Source organism: Pogona vitticeps, chromosome 4 (assembly GCF_051106095.1).
Source record: "Pogona vitticeps strain Pit_001003342236 chromosome 4, PviZW2.1, whole genome shotgun sequence".
Classification (NCBI taxonomy): domain Eukaryota; kingdom Metazoa; phylum Chordata; class Lepidosauria; order Squamata; family Agamidae; genus Pogona; species Pogona vitticeps.
Genome location: NC_135786.1, coordinates 207,342,312 through 207,358,537, shown reverse-complemented (window position 1 = coordinate 207,358,537; position 16,226 = coordinate 207,342,312). Strand labels below are relative to the sequence as shown.

General features: G+C 40.8%; 1 protein-coding gene across 2 annotated transcripts in view; it reads left to right on the top strand.

Moving 5' to 3' along the window:
* Positions 1 to 3,657: 3,657 nt before the first annotated feature.
* Positions 3,658 to 16,226, top strand: part of SNX16 (sorting nexin 16) — a 30,079-nt gene continuing 17,510 nt past the window's right edge. Inside the window, exons 1-4 of one of the 2 annotated variants that reach the window (XM_020787562.3) lie at positions 3,658 to 3,796; positions 4,151 to 4,304; positions 13,394 to 13,830; positions 14,829 to 14,915. In XM_020787562.3, coding sequence (XP_020643221.2) covers positions 13,459 to 13,830; positions 14,829 to 14,915 — 459 coding nt within the window. In that variant the 5' untranslated portion in view covers positions 3,658 to 3,796; positions 4,151 to 4,304; positions 13,394 to 13,458. The remainder of the gene's footprint in view (positions 3,797 to 4,150; positions 4,305 to 13,393; positions 13,831 to 14,828; positions 14,916 to 16,226) is intronic. The other variant, XM_020787563.3, reaches the window with a different exon arrangement.

Genomic DNA, 16,226 nt, shown 5'->3' with positions numbered 1-16,226 from the left:
GGAGCATCTGAATGAATTATTTCTGCCTGTCCTTACTTCAAATATACGTACCTGAATTCATATTCCCATGAAATCACAGCTGAGTCTTTAAGAATCTGTTGTATGTTTCCTATTAAAGCCAATAACCTGTTTCCCCGAAAATAAGACCTAACCTGAAAATAAGCCCTAGTACGATTTTTCAGGATGCTTGTAATATAAGCCCTACCCCAAAAATAAGCCCCAGATAAGCAAAACCCCATCTTCCAACATTGTGCAGCAACCAGAAGAAGATGACATGCCTGTATTTGAGTAAATATAGATTGCTGAACATGAAAAACTAAAATAAAACATCCCCTGAAAATAAGCCCTAATGCGTTTTTTGGAGCAAAAATTAATATAAGACCCTGTCTTATTTTCAGGGAAACACAGTAGTACAAAAGCATCACAAGAGAATCCAGTACATTTTCATCTACGTGAAACTCAAGACTACAATACTATGCTAAGAATAAGTCCTGTTGAAATCAATGGGACTTCCTGCTGAGTAGCCTTGCCTGTAGGATTCCACTATCAGGCTACAACCCTAGGTACATTTACAAAGCACGGAACACAGTAGCTGTTACTTCTTTCAAATAAACCTGTTTAAGATCAGCAGTTTCATCCTTGGAATGCCTCATTTTCAGAGAAGTGGGAGGCATGTACCAATATTAATTTCCATCATGGAGAATTTATTTATTTATTTAGTCATTTAGTTATTTAGTTATTTAGTTATTTAGTTAGTTAGTTAGTTAGTTAGTTAGTTAGTCTTTTGGTGATTTTTCTGTTCATGGAATTTTTTTATTTTTATTTTTAGTAGTTTTTTGATGATTTTCCTTTTCTGAGCAAACCTTTGGGCCACTTAGGGAGAAACATGATTTATAATGGATTTCATAGCCAGTCTGAAGCTCTTTCCTTCCCATTGTATCTTAAGATAGGTTTAGTGGCAGCTGCTCTCCAATAGGGCTGTTGAAAAGGCTAATTTAGAATTTGATCAGAAAGGCATTTGTTCCACAATTTGGTCCAGGTTGGGGACAGACTGGTTCACTCCTTGTCCTAGTGACATGTTATATGTTCCATCATGAACCAGCCTGTCCAAATCAATGCCTACTGACGTCTTTTTGGGCTAACAGACGAACTGTCTTCTCCCAAATCTTCTATATCACTGCCACTTTCTCTCCTCCTTCATTAATATACTTCACCCACGTTACTCACGTGACTTTATCTGGCTTGCGCAGCACACGTTGCTGGGCACATGACCTCTGTTAGGGTTTTGGCAACAGTAGAATACGCAGAGTTATTGAAGACACTTAACAAGTTCTTCTTTGTTGCAAGACAGTTGTATTTACACGTATTTACAGTTATATACAGGCAGGTATCTTAACAGCACAGCAGGAACTCTTTATACAAACTGACAGCATGCGTGGCAGCAAGTGATACTGGAGGAAGAGAAAGAAGCAAACACACAGTCCACTTATATACAAATACATGGCATATTTTGTCCAATCAGAAAACAGATGACTTCATGCTTTGCACCTGGTCTTCTCCTGGTTTCAAGTCATTACATCATGTCCAGAGTGATTCAGCACTCTCACATCTGTGCACAATGGCAGCTTGTTAATGAAACACATATACAGGTTCAGGCTTATAAAATTTCTATACTCTGACACTCCTCCCAAGAAGCAGGCGTCTTTTAATTTCGGGGCTGCTGTCCCTATCTGCAGTGATCATGGAGCCCAAGAAAGTAAAATCTGTCACTGCCTCCATATCTTCCCCTTCTATTTGCCAGGAGGTGATGGGACCAGTGGCCATGATCTTAGTTTTTTTGATGTTGAGTTTAAGACCGTTTTTTGCACTCTCCTCTTTCACCCTCATTACAAGGTTCTTTAATTCCTCCTCACTTTCTCCCATCAGAGTGGTATCATCTGCGTATCAGAGGCTGTTGATATTTCTTCTGGCAATCTTGATTCCAGCTTGGGATTCATCAAGTCCTGTCTTTTGCATGATGTATTCTGCATATGTTAAATAAGCAGGGAGACAATATACAGCCTTGTTGTACTCCTTTCCCAATTTTGAACCAATCAGTTGTTCCATATCCAGTTCCAATTGTTGCTTCCTGTCCCACATATAGATTTCTCAGGAGATAGATAAGGTGGTCAGGCACTCCCAATTTCTTTAAGAACTTTCCACAGTTTGCTGTTGTCGTCACAGTCAAAGGCTTTTGCGTAGTCAATGAAGCAGAAGTTGATGTTTTCCTGGAACTCTCTGGCTTTCGCCATAATCCAGCGCAAGTTAGCAATTTGGTCTCTAGTTCCTCTGCCCCTTCGAAACCCAGCTTGTACTTCTGGGAGTTCTTGGTCCACATACTGCTGAAGCCTACCTTGTAGGATTTTGAGCATAACCTTGCTAGCGTGTGAAATGAGTGCAATTGTCCGGTAGTTGGAGCATTCTTTGGCACTGCCTTTCTTTGGGATTGGGATGTAGACTGATCTTTTCCAATCCTCTGGCCACTGTTGAGTTTTCCAAACTTGCTGGCATATAGAGTGTACTACCTTAACAGTGTTGTCTTTTAAAATTTTAAATAGTTCAACTGGAATGCCGTCACCTCCACTGGCCTTGTTGTTAGCCATGCTTTAGCAACCACACTATTTGGGTTGTCCAGTGTGACTCCTTAACATGTAACATCAGAAGAAATTTAGACTCACATTTTAAATGACTCTATTAGGCTTCCACAATATTCTATCCTTGGGGGAAGTGTAACCCACGTGTTCTAGTGCACTGGTTCTTAACCTTGGGTTACTCAGGAGTTTTGGAGTGCAACTCGCAGAAGCCTTCACCACCAGCTGTCCTGACTGGGGTTTCTGGGAGTTGCAGTTCAAAAGCATCCGAGTAACAAAGGTTAAGAACCACTGTTCTAGTGGACCTGCCCTCCCCTGCAGCTTGTGGCTTTAACATCAAGACCCTCTCCCTCCTCCACTTCTTCTAACAGTTTTCCTGAAGAACAGATATGAGGTCCTGAAAGCTTGCATGTATCTTTGTGACTTTTGGATTAACCAAAGGCCGTTGTCAACAACCTAAGGATTTTGCAATGTTAACTAAGAATGTTTTTATTTCAATTTCTTATAGCTAAATAGACAAACAAACTCAGAGGCAAGTTAAATAAGACTTTTTTTTTTCAAATAAGGGCTTATAGGAGTGTGGCCTCAAACATTCAAGTCAGTAGCAAACCTTTGTGAGAAAGAGAAAGTAGACTGGAAACACACTCGTGATTGTGCAGGTTCCCCCCCCCCCTTTCTTAACCGGACGAGTGAATTTAGGGCATCGGGCGCAGTAGTAAGAAGCTTTGCAAAGGACCATACAACCTTTTGTACTTTCGTCGATAACACTGTTGCACTGTGCCCAACTACCAAGCCCGATCATGTTACCCGCAGCTCTAGAAAGAGTAGTCGTTCATACCGCTGCAGTGCCCCAACACGTGAGCAGCTTGCAACCCCCCCCCCCCCAAAAGAACTGCAAATCCCGCCAGGCCATGCCACGAAAATGGCGGCCAACGACGGCCGTCGCTCCAGCCGCCCTTGATCAGAAGATGCCGAATCACGGCCCACTTTTCATCGCACTGCCTTCCGGGACTTGTAGTTTCAAAGGCCCGCGGGTCGGTCGGCCCGGCCTCGCAATGCCTCTCGGGAGGTGTAGTCCGGGAGGGCTGACAAACCAGTGGCGGCGGCGGCGGCCAGAACTCGGGACTCGCCAGAGAGCGGAGGCAGCCGTGGCGTTTTCCCAACAGGTACGCGCCGCCGCTCCTCTTTCTCCGGCCCGTCTCCGGTGCCCCGGGACTGAGTTCGCTTCTCGCCTTGCTCCCTCCTCGGATGGGTCAGGAGAAGAAGGGGAGGCTTGGGCGGACGCCGGCCGAGCCGAGCCGAGCCAAGTGCCCAGACCCGAGAGGAGACGGGCGGGGGTGGGTGGAGGGGACGAGTCGGGTCAGGTGGACGCCCGCTTGGGACTGCGCTCCCTGGAGAAGCCGGGCCGGGCGCCGGGCGAGGCTTCCCGCGGGAAGTTTCGAGAGGGGAGAAGGGGGCTTCTTCTTCTGGTGTCCACTCTCCCCATCCCGCGCCTCCTCTCGCTCTCCTTTCCTCGCCAGGCGAATCGTCCCTCCGAAAGGAGCTTTTGGACCGTGTTGGGTTCAAAACTACGAAGAGTTCTGTGACATCTTAAGGATTGCAGACGTATTGCAACATAATCTTCTCCCGTCTGGAAAGGAAGCTTCGTCGGACACTAAAGTTGATCTGGCATTGGTAGGTGCAAACAGACAGAGCCGTGGGTGCAGAGACTAAAAAACTGTTCCCACGAGGGTTGACAACCGTGAAAAGCAATCAAACCGGAGAGGTTCTGCTGTCTTGGTCTGAAGAGGGGTTGCTTGAATTTCATTGCTCTTTTACCCTCCTGTTTACTCCCCCCCCCCCCTTTTACAGTTCTGGGAGTAGCATTTCTAGTGTACTGAACACTTCATCCATTTGATACAATGAGCTTTAAGTTCACAAATGCTGCTGCACTGGCTTTTTTCCTGCCCCTGTCTTTCCCACCCCCATCACAGACTCCTCTACTGCTGATAGTTTTCTGATAATTCCCCTGCTCTTCCTTCCTTCCCTCTCTCTCCTGCTCACTTCCAAAAAATGACCCCCATGGATAGTGCATAACTTCTGTATCTGGATGTTATACAAATATTTGCCAACCCAGGTATGTTTATTTTCATAAATATGGGAGCACAGGAGGCATTGCCCTTTCTCTTTTACTTTCCACTGACATCAGGGATTCTTGCTATTTTATGGTTTGTTACAGTGTTCCCTCCAAAAGGGGTGGGTGGGTGGCTGATTTGATCTGGGGATGGGCAGCAGTGAGTATTTGAAAACCCTAAAAATCTTGAAATGATTTCTAGGTTTTTAATGAGAAACTGTGTTTGAGCAAGCATTTCAGAGTTAGACGCAAACTTTTAACAAATCAGTAGTTTGACATTTCATCTTCGTAGTTTAGTCTAAAATTAGTACAGTAATTGGCATAAATAGTTTTAAATTAAAATTATTATATTGAACTTTATAGTGTGTAGATTATGATTAACTATGTTAGAGAGAGAGAGTTTTGTTCTCCCCAAAAATTTGTTAGTTTGAGGGAGAACAACAAATTTGTTTACTTTGTTAAGATACAAACAGCCAACATGTGATCATATTCTAAATTGTAACTTTTAATGACTTCCATTCTCAAATACTGTGCTTCTCTTTTCATGAAACTGCAATTGAGAAGCTTTTTTTATATTTCTGTAACTGCTGTGGCATCTTCTTCAAGTGTTCCATTGATTCCTCATGGGGTGCAACTATAAACTCAGATAAGGCCTTCTATAGACAAAGAACAGCTGTAGTTCTTGAGTCCTTTCAGATTCTTTCATGTACTGTATCTCTAGAAATACTACAGATGTAGTTGAAATAAAGTTTAAGCCCCTAGAAATGATGACAGTGACAGGTAATGGTTTAACTCCTGGCTCCCTTGCTGGGTGTTTTTAAGAGCCATTTAAAACTTGGCTCTTCAGGCAGGCTTTCCCTCATTGCAATTCCTGAATTCTATCTTTCTGTTCTTGTGTTCCCCATCTTGATCATGCTATATTATTGTTCAAATGTTTTTATGATTATGAATCTTGTTTATTTTTGATTGTGATGTTTTTATTGTTATTTAATGATTTTATGATTTTGTAAGCCACCCTGAGTAGACGCTGTCTAGGGGGGCGGGGTATAAATTGAATGAATGAATAAATAAATAAATAAATAAATTGTGTGGCCCTCCTCTAGACCAAGAAGGCTTCCTGCTCCACCAAGTATATATTGTTGGAGAGATGAGTTATCTCACTAATATAGTTGCTTACACAGAACCTGAGATCTCCATCCCTTTTCTGAACACAAGACTACTGGGAATGAATGAGACAACTTCTGTTTTGTCATGTATCCCCTGTTGAGGAGATTGCACGGTATTGGTGTATGGTTAAGCACTGTTTGATTGTAGCTAATTGACAAGGTGCCAGGGTGCATCTGAGTCATGCAGTCAACTGCATAATGGGGTAGGCAACTGAGATGCACCCCATCACTTCAACAGTTAGTTGCAATTAGCTGCAGTCAATGACACATACCTTAAATAAGCAGTATGATTCTGACTACAGTGAGTGAGGGACTAAAATGAATGAATTCTGAACTGATAGTTGATCATGAGATTGATGTCCATCTGGACTTCCCAGAAGCTTGATGTCCATCTGGGCTTCTCTGGAAAAAGTGCCAGATTCCTTCCTTAATGATTGTTTGGTTTTTTTTTCCCCTCTGGTCCTTATCTTTGACCAGTCCTGATAAGCTCTTGTTCTCTCTATTCATGGTTCAGGTTCACAGTTCAGATTTACTGATGGCTCTTGAATTTGAAGCTGCATGGCATAGTTTTGATTTTTGAATATCCACTGAGGTTTCTTGATTGATCTGATGGAGTGGTGCTTTAATGTGTCGTATTTTGAAGGTGTGCAAAATGATTCCTTTTCTATTTGAACCAGTTTTTCTTCAGAAACAACAAAGATTGTTAGGAAGCCTTGAACAATAATAGATTCTATTTTGTGCAAGTGTTCATGGATTTAATTTGCAGTGGCTCCAACTTTAAGCAACCAGCTTCCGGAGGAGCTCCACCTAGTCCCCTCCCAGTTGACTTTTAAGAACCAATTAAACTTTAAGACATTGCTTTTCAGGGAGGCTTTCCACACCAACCCCAGTTGACCACTTTCCCCCACTTTTTTCTTTTCCCTCCTCCTCTTCCCTCCCCTCTTTTCCTTCATCTACTCTGGGATTAATCAGTGCCATCTGTTTTTGTTTGTTTTTTAAGGGTTATTACTATTGGTTTTAATATTTCTAATTTTGTTTGTTTGTTTTCTCTTTTATGAGGTGTAACCCACCCAGAGTAGTGCTGTGATGCTAATGGGAATGGGGTAATAAATAAATAAATTGTGTTCCATGTCATCTTTGCTGCCGTCCATAAAACATTATGTCAAATAAAACTTGCTAGTCTGTCAGGTACCACAAGACTTTTCTTTTTGTTGCAGCAAGTTAACATGGCTACCATTTGTGAAGGGGGGCCTTCCATTTACAAGACATGAAGTAACTGGGACTGATTCATATACAGTGTTGCCTTGCAAAACGATTTTAATTCATTCCGCGAAAATCGTCGTCTTGTGAAAAAAATCATTTGCGAGGTTCCCTATGCATTGGTCTCAAAAAACAAAAGTATTGCGAAGCATTGGTCTCAAAAAAACATCTTGCGAAGCATGGCATGGTCATAGAAAAAAACATCTTGCAAGACACCATAGTGATCGCGAAAACCAATAGTCTTGCGGGTTTTTTGTCCCACAAGGCAATCGTCTAGTGAGGCACCACTGTATACTAAATCTCATGGTGAAACTTTATATAACAATTCATAGACAGGCCTCTCCTTGGACAGAAGCATATATGTTGTTTTCCAATACAGTGGTGCCCCACTAGACGCTTACCCCGCTGAACGATGAAATCGCTTGACGATGACTTTTTTGCGATCTTCGCTGGATGTTGAGGTATTTCTCCATTGGAATGCATTAACCAGTTTTCAATGCATTCCAATGTGTTGTTTTTTTTTGCATGACAACGATTTCGCTGTACAGCGATTTTAACAGAACGGATTATCGTCATCATGCGGAGCACCACTGTATGTGCCCATTAAATATACAACAATCATAGCTTTTGATAAGCTTCACCAGTGTGTCCACTCTCATTATTTTTCATCATGCCAGGGAAGCTGAGCATACTGTGGCTGTTCAAGTGCTACCATACAGATTGATTGTAGCCAATCTTGACCTACGCCTTGTTCTGAATTATGCAATTCTTAATTCTAGTTTAGCATTATCTTTTAACAGCAGAATTCCTCAGAGAGGTTTCTGCACAGTTACGTTTATTGGCTGAAATTCTGTTGCTTAATGTAGTAAGTTGTATTAGAGTAGATCTATTGAATATGTTAAGACATTAGAGTTCAGGAAAAATGGAACAATGATTATTCACTTTTTAAATAAGTTGCAGGGACTACCTGCACTGTTTAATATGAAAAATAAACAAATTATCAATACTGGAAGTGAACCTATGACCAGTTCTAGTGTCCTCTTTTTCTATTTTCTGACACATTTTTGTGGCATCCCAAGAATCATTGAGGTAGAAAATCAGCCCCTGATGTGCATAGGTTGTGCACCCTGACATAATGTACTTGGTTTGATACTACTCCCATAGATGAATTTATGTCCATTAAAATGTCCAGTTTCATGGACTTCCAGTAGTTTCAGTTCCTCAATATATTTTTATGCATTACTTTTCTCAGTTGCAGCATGGAGCTCCGCAGCCTTTGCACAGCTCTGTCAAAATGGCACATGGTACAGTGGTGCCTCAACTTACGAACTTAATTGGTTCTGGAAGACGGTTGTAACTCGAAATTGTCATTAAGTCGAAGCACCATTTCCCACTGAAATGCATTGAAATCATTTAGTCCGTTCCAGTCAAAGAAAAATTTCATACACAAGAAAATCACTGCAAGACTCATTGGAAACGCGATTAATCCCTTCCGGTCAAAGGGGGGGGGGAGAAAAGTAATCAAGCATGCAAGACCCATTGGAAATGCACAGAAAACAAAGGGAGAACGTCGGAAATGCACAGAAAACAAACGGAGTATGTCGGAAATGACAGAAAACAAAGCAAAAAGCAAGGGAAGCATGCAAGACCCATCAGAAATGGGGGGGAAAAACCAAAAACCAAACAAACCCCCCCAAGACTCATTGGAAATGGAGGGGCGAAAAACAAACCCCCCCAGACCCATCGGAAATGGGAAAAAACACTCCAAAAAGCAACCAAACCCCTCAAGACCTATAGGAAATGCAGGGAACCAAAAAACAAACAAACCCCCCCAAGACCCATCACAGCACAGAAACATAACTCCCCAGCCCAAAACCACGCTGCAAAAACACCCAGAACAGTTTGTAAAAAGCATAAAGCAGCACCTTACCTTACCAGGCAGCCTCCTCTGATAGCACACTCTCTAACTGCTGGGGCAGAAGAGCTACAAAGAAGCAGCCTCTTCGCCACCTATAGTTAGCAATTTGAATTTCCCACCTTTTTCCCCTGCCTTTTTGTGTAACTGGAAGCTCTAGCCGCAAGTCGAAGCAAAATTTTGCAGCCAGAGCTGGTCGTAACTCGAAATGGTTGTAAATAGGGATGTTCGTAAGTCGAGGCATCACTGTATACTTGAGTAAAGCAAGATGGCTCTGAGGGATCTGTCCTAGAAATGCCGAAAGAGTCACTAAGCTAAGCCAAGTTGCTCTTCCCCAAAGGTAGTACAAAGGTCCTTCCACCACCATTAACAAACTTTCTTCATATATTGTCAGCCTAAATGCTTCCAACCAGTTCAGTCCCTGGGATGGCCTCTTTGATGTGCTACTACCTTTTGGGAATTCTGCTAGGAACATCATAGAGTTACGGAATTGCCTAACAAAGGACAGGTGCCTTCCAGGGTTTACCCATGAAATCTACGAAATGAAATTGTCAGGCAAAACCAAACAAAAACATAAGACAAAAATGTTCTGGCACCTTAAAGATTAGCTGCTATATTTTAATGTGAGCTTTCATAGACAAGTCCACTTCTTCAGCCATCAGATTGTTACTATTAAGTATTCTCTGCCTCCGATTAAGGTCTGCTTTTGCAAGAGATTTATTTGGATTCTCCTAGAAAAGCAGACACATAATAACAATCAAGACAAAATTTAAGTCTGAGTCTAATAATCTGTGGTTATGTAGTGGGAAAAAGGACAACAGCATAATCCACAGGGTGCAGAGAAAGAAGTGTTTAAAGCAAGGGAAATGAGGAGTTAACAGAGAATGAGTTAGCAATTATCAGTACAGCAAAATAAAATCTGACCTAAATGCACTGTATCAATGGGACTTCCCTACTTGTTCGCTTTCAGAGTTCACTGCTTTAATGAGTCTCCTCTGGCTGCATCTCCAATTGGATTTCGCCTTGTATGTGTCGGATGCAAAAATAAAAGACAAAGGACATGCTAAAATGTGAAAACTGAGTTAAAAGTCTGAGGAAATTATTTTTCACAGTCATATGTCAATACTTCTTTGAGTTAGGATAAATGTAAAAATTAGAGTCTAGGTGGATTGATCGGTGAGATTCTGCTGTGTAATGGGGTATGTGAGCCCATGCTGCCTGAATGTTTCCAGTTCAACAAATGTATTTGTGTTATGCAACTTATGGTGTTTAATGGCATTTAATAATTCAGAGAAGATGGAATCCAACCCTTTTGCATTTTGTTGGTGACATAGTTATTATTTTGGAGAAGAATATCAGTATGGTTGCTTTTCTCTTTTTTGTCCCTTCTCATGTTACTATTGCTCATATTTGTTTAGCCCAAATATCATTTTTGTTTATTACAAAAAAATATCAAGCTCAAGGCATGGGTAAAATTAAATTGGTACTGATGTTCAGAATTATTTTCTCTCTCTGGTGGGTGGCATAATGATTCTCGTAGTGAATAGAAAGTCATATTAAATTTTAATCTATCAGCTAGTGCTCATTTAAAATGAGCACATTTCTTCTTTCCTCATGTTATGAAAAGACTATTCTGTTATTGCTTTTGATATATGCATTTAATTCAAGCATCTTTGAAAAGATCGTTGTATTAGAAGTTTTATATCTTGGGCGCTCTTTTTTCAATGTTATTAACATATAGTTCACAGAAGAAAAGTTAGGTTAATAAATCTTTAAAATACTGTAAATAGTTTATATTTTAAAACTTCAAGTACTTGCTTTTGATAAAACAAATAAATACAAATAAAAATGAACAGTATCTTCAAGGATGACATAAATAATATGAACTCAGTTATAAGCGTTTTCTAAAATTCAGTTCATCCTCACCCTCGTTGTTATTGATGATGTTGTTTTTGTGTGCCATCAAGTCAATTCTGTCTTATGGGGACCCTTAGGTAGCCAGCACTCAGAAGTGGTTTACTTTTTCTTTCTTCTGGGTTCATCCTGAGACTGTGGAACTTGCCCTAGGCCAGTGGTTCTCAAACTGGGATCCCTGGATGTTCTTGGACTGTAGTTCCCAGAAGCCTTCACCACTTGCTGTGTTGGCCAGGATTTCTGGGAGTTGCAGTCCAAGAACATCTGGGGACCAAAGTTTGAGAACCACTTCCCTAGGCTACACAAGCTGGTTCTACTCCTGGGATGCACAGTGAGGAATGGAACTCTCAATCTCTAGCCCTGCACCTAGATCCATAACTCAGTGAGCTATCTACCCAACCCCCCTATTAAAACACATGTACATCTGAGATACTATTTTATTGTTGTGCTTCTACTTACATCATGTGTGTGTGTTTAGTCGTTTAGTCGTGTCCGACTCTTCGTGACCCCATGGACCAGAGCACGCCAGGCCCTCCTGTCTTCCACTGCCTCCCAGAGTTGTGTCAAATTCATGTTGGTTGCTTCGCTGACACTGTCCAGCCATCTCGTCCTCTGTCGTCCCCTTCTCCTCTTGCCTTCACACTTTCCCAACATCAGAGTCTTTTCCAGGGAGTCTTCTCTTCTCATGAGAGGGCCAAAGTATTGGAGCCTCAGCTTCAGGATCTGTCCTTCCAGTGAGCACTCAGGGTTGATTTCCTTTAGAACTGATAGGTTTGTTCTCCTTGCAATCCAGGGGATTCTCAAGAGCCTCCTCCAGCACCACAATTCAAAGGCATCGATCCTTCGGCGGTCTGCTTTCTTTATGGTCCAGCTCTCACTTCCATACATCACAACAGGAAAAACCATAGCTTTGACTATTCGGACTTTTGTGGGCAATGTGATGTCTCTGCTTTTCAAGATGCTGTCAAGATTTGTCATCGCTTTCCTCCCAAGAAGCAGGCATCTTTTAATTTCGGGGCTGCTGTCTCCATCTGCAGTGATCATGGAGCCCAGGAAAATAAAATCTGGCACTGCCTCCATGTCTTCCCCTTCTATTTCCCAGGAGGTGATAGGACCAGTGGCCATGATCTTAGTTTTTTTTATGTTGAGTTTCAGACCATTTTTTGCACTCTCCTCTTTCACTCTCATTACAAGGTTCTTTAATTCTTCCTCACTTTCTGCCATCAGAGTGGTATCATCCTCATATCGGAGGTTGTTGATATTTCTTCCAGCAATCTTAATTCCGGCTTGGGTTTCTTCCAGTCCAGCCTTCCGCATGATGTATTCTGCATATAAGTTAAATAAGCTGACAGACAGTATACAGCCTTGCCGTACTCCTTTCCCAATTTTGAACCAATCAGTTGTTCCATGACCAGTTCTAACTGTTGCTTCCTGTCCCACATATAGGTTTCTGAGGAGACAGATAAGGTGGTCAGGCACTCCCATTTCTTTAAGAACTTGCCATAGTTTGCTGTGGTCCACACAGTCAAAGGCTTTTGCTTACATCATACCCTGATCAAATGTCTAGAGGTTATCCTAGAAATATAAAGAAAATACTCTTATAAATGAGTTTTTCTTCATTTATTTGTTCAGTCATGTTATTATTTTTCATTGTTTTCAACCCCAGCTCTTCAATTGAAATGTTTTCATGCTTTTGGGTAGGGAGGTCAAGGCTTTCATCTTTTTCTTTTGCATTCTGAGTGACTTTGTGGACAAATGAATACAAAACTTACAAACTGATTAGACTCTATTAAATCTAGTGAATAAGTTCTGATGAGTTTCTCTTAAAGACTTCATAATACATTGTCTGAGTACAAAAGGGGGTTGTGTGTTATGTGTGTGATTTGCTTGCTAACACTCTAGTGCAGTCTTCATCAGTGGGCATCTTTCAGAAGTATTGATCTGCAACTCGCATCATCCTTAGCCAGCACACCCACTGGTCATTCTGACGAAGGCATTGAGAATTAAAACCTGCATGGTGGGAGACTGCCTGGTTGGAGAAATACGGTAGTATTTCTGCTTCATACTGTGTAGTACTGAGTACAGTATGTGAAATTTGGCAAGACATGGACAGTTACAGGGGTTTAAAATAACTTGTTGACTGGTGTACAAAAAGGTATAGACTGTTGGAAATGGGTAAAGATTTAAATCAATATCTAAGACTGAGAACTTACCAAAACATTTTGTCCAGTTTTTGATTAGTGAGATTTTTACAGACCATACTTTTTTATTTGCAACAATTCCTTGCTTTATTATTATATTATGTAACATGGAGGAGAAACCTCCAGACCTTTGAAATATTAGAAATATTAGAAATATTAGAAGTTTCTTAAATCCTATTCTGTTTTCTTCCCAGATAACTGAAGGAGAAGCAAACAGACTACAGACAAGTATCAACTTTCTGAAGATTTCTGATGAAGGATGGCTACCCCATTTGTTCCTGTCCCAATTCCTATAGGAAGTTCTACTAGTTTTACTACAAATAGAAATCAAAGAAGGTCATCTCTTGGCAGCATTTCAACATGTTCAGATTCTTCCAAGGGCCAATTGGAGGATTCTTCGAACAGTAGTTTTAAAAAGATGAGTGTCCCTGATGGGATTGGAGCCACTTCATCTCCTTGTAATAGTCCACTTGTTAGGACTAAATTTATAGGTATAAACACATCCATGGAATATTGCACACAACCATCAGAAGATACGGAACAAAACAGAGAATTTGGGAGCTGGGAAGATCGGCCTGCTACACCTACAATACTAGGTTATGAGGTGATGGAAGAGAGGGCAAAATTCACTGTAAGTTGTGATTGTTTTCTTGCAAAATGTTGACACTAGTACCACATCATTTAGTCACAGCTTTGCCATAAATACTGTAAATAAACATGGGATTTGTCTGCAATTGTTTCCTCTGTGAATGGCTCTTGGGCTTCCTTGATAGATGCATTCCTCTGGGCTTATCCAAAATGTTCTGGTTTCAGTATGGTTATTTCAAATGTTGAATGCTTAATTTTTGCAAATGTCACTGAGCCTTATGAGCATGGTTAATTTCTACTACACTGGACTTGCCATAGTAATTAGCACTTTTTAGAAAGCTGCATTTTCAAAAGTGATTAGCACTGCTTATCAGTCTGAGTCTGATTCAGCATTTAAGGATATCTGAGGTGGTTTTTAGATATGGTTGTTCTGGTTGAGCTACAAGGAATCAAATGGGAATTTTGGCTGAAATTCTGTATTCACATACCTGTAAGTAAGCCTAGTTGAACTCTAGTACTTATTTGTAGGAGGAAACATATGGGGCTGCGGTGCTATTTGCATTCCTTTGCTTTCCAGCTCTGGTCCATGAAGACAAGCTGCAAAAACTTTCATGGGGGGCTTCATCAAATGGTCAGATGCAGAATGGCATGTTGCCCTGTTGTATTTTTCTCTCATCAGAAGAATAGCATTTGTTGAAAGTTTAGTGCAATCATTTGTTTAGTCTAACCTGAATACGCAAGGAAAACTGTAACCTTGAACATGGTTACTGGGAACCTGCAGTGAAATAATTTTAGAAGTGCCCACACACAAATCATGGAAATTAGTTTTATTGACGGGTAGGGAAAATGTGCATGTAAAGACCACCCAAGTTCTCGACTTGCTTGAAAGAGTTATTCATTTTTCAAGTGTAGGCAAACATTGGCAGGCTTTGATAAAAGTTTCTCTCTTTTTTTCAGACAAAGAATGGTTAGGTCAGCCTTCTAATAATTGCAGTGTAATGTGAGTTGACTGTGCCACTTACAGTATTTTATGTTTAACAGGTTTACAAAATTCTTGTTAAAAGAAATCCAGAGGAGAACTGGGTCGTCTTCAGAAGGTATACAGACTTCTCCAGGCTTAATGACAAGGTATATAAATTTGAAGTGGCCAGGAACTCCAGTTATTAATGTCCTAGGTTAATATCTTTGTTTCCATGGTTAATAAATAACTTAAGAAGTTAAAGTGCAACAAACTGGTAATGTTACCATAGAACTAATAAATACAACATACTATGGCAAAAATCCATAATTTGCACTACAGTAGGTCCATTGAATCAATGGAGATTTAGTCAATCATCTCCTCCATAGGTTCCATTGTTTGAATCCTACTTTAACTGTGACTTTCCTTGGCAAAGTAAGTCACCAGTAAAACAGGACCATTTGACTCAATGGAACTTATGGATGGTTTGACACCCTAAATTCCCACTGATTCATTCAGCCTAGTGTAGTACAATTTACAGTACTAAGCAACAGGATTTGGGCCAATCCTGCATGTATAAATTATCTTTCTTTTTACCAAAAATGTTGTGTATAATTGACTTGCAATATGTTTGACATTCAAATATAGCTCGTGTAGTAGCCATACCAGATTGGAGACTGGATGTCAAACATTGGGCTGATAGGAAATTCCGATAGAGGTTTTCGAGTTTTCCAAACAATATGTGGTTCTCTGCTCTGGTTCTCTAAATATATAAAATATGTTTGTAGGCAACATCACCCATATCAGCCATCTGTCCTAAAAATGTCCTTTTGTTCCCCTAATGGGCTACCAGAAGTGCAGTTCTACTGGGAAACAAGTACATTTCCCAACAAGATTGCTGGGGTTTTTGTGGTGGTAGAAATGGTGGTACTGGTAATTGGTAGTGTCAGGAGATTGCATGCACTGAAGGTTTCTTGGTATCCCAACCTAGGAAGTGGCCCACCTCTAAACTAAATGAAACTCAAGCTTGCAGTCGTCGGAGGGAATAAAGTTCCTAACTGGTTCGTCTGCTTCATTGAGATGGATTAGCTATCTCCTAAATTCCTAAATTTTTACAAAAGGGACACAGAGAGACTGTTTTATAAATACCGTATTTTTTGCACCATAAGACGCACTTTTCCCCCACAAAACAGGGGGGTGGAAAGTCTGTGCGTCTTATGGAGTGAAGAAAACAGATTATATTTTCCTGTTTTCTTCTCCTAAAAAATTGGTGTGTCTTATGGAAAGGTGCGTCTTATGGAGCGAAAAATAAGTGTGACTCTGATAATACATTCCTCTATTTCCTAATGCAGGTATGTAGGAATATTTGTCCCAATTGGATATAGACAGGATTCTCTTAAAACAAAGAATGGGTATAAAGGAAGCTATTAAACAAATTGGGAAAGTATTTCCAAATCTCTTAGTTCACTTCTCAGGTCACC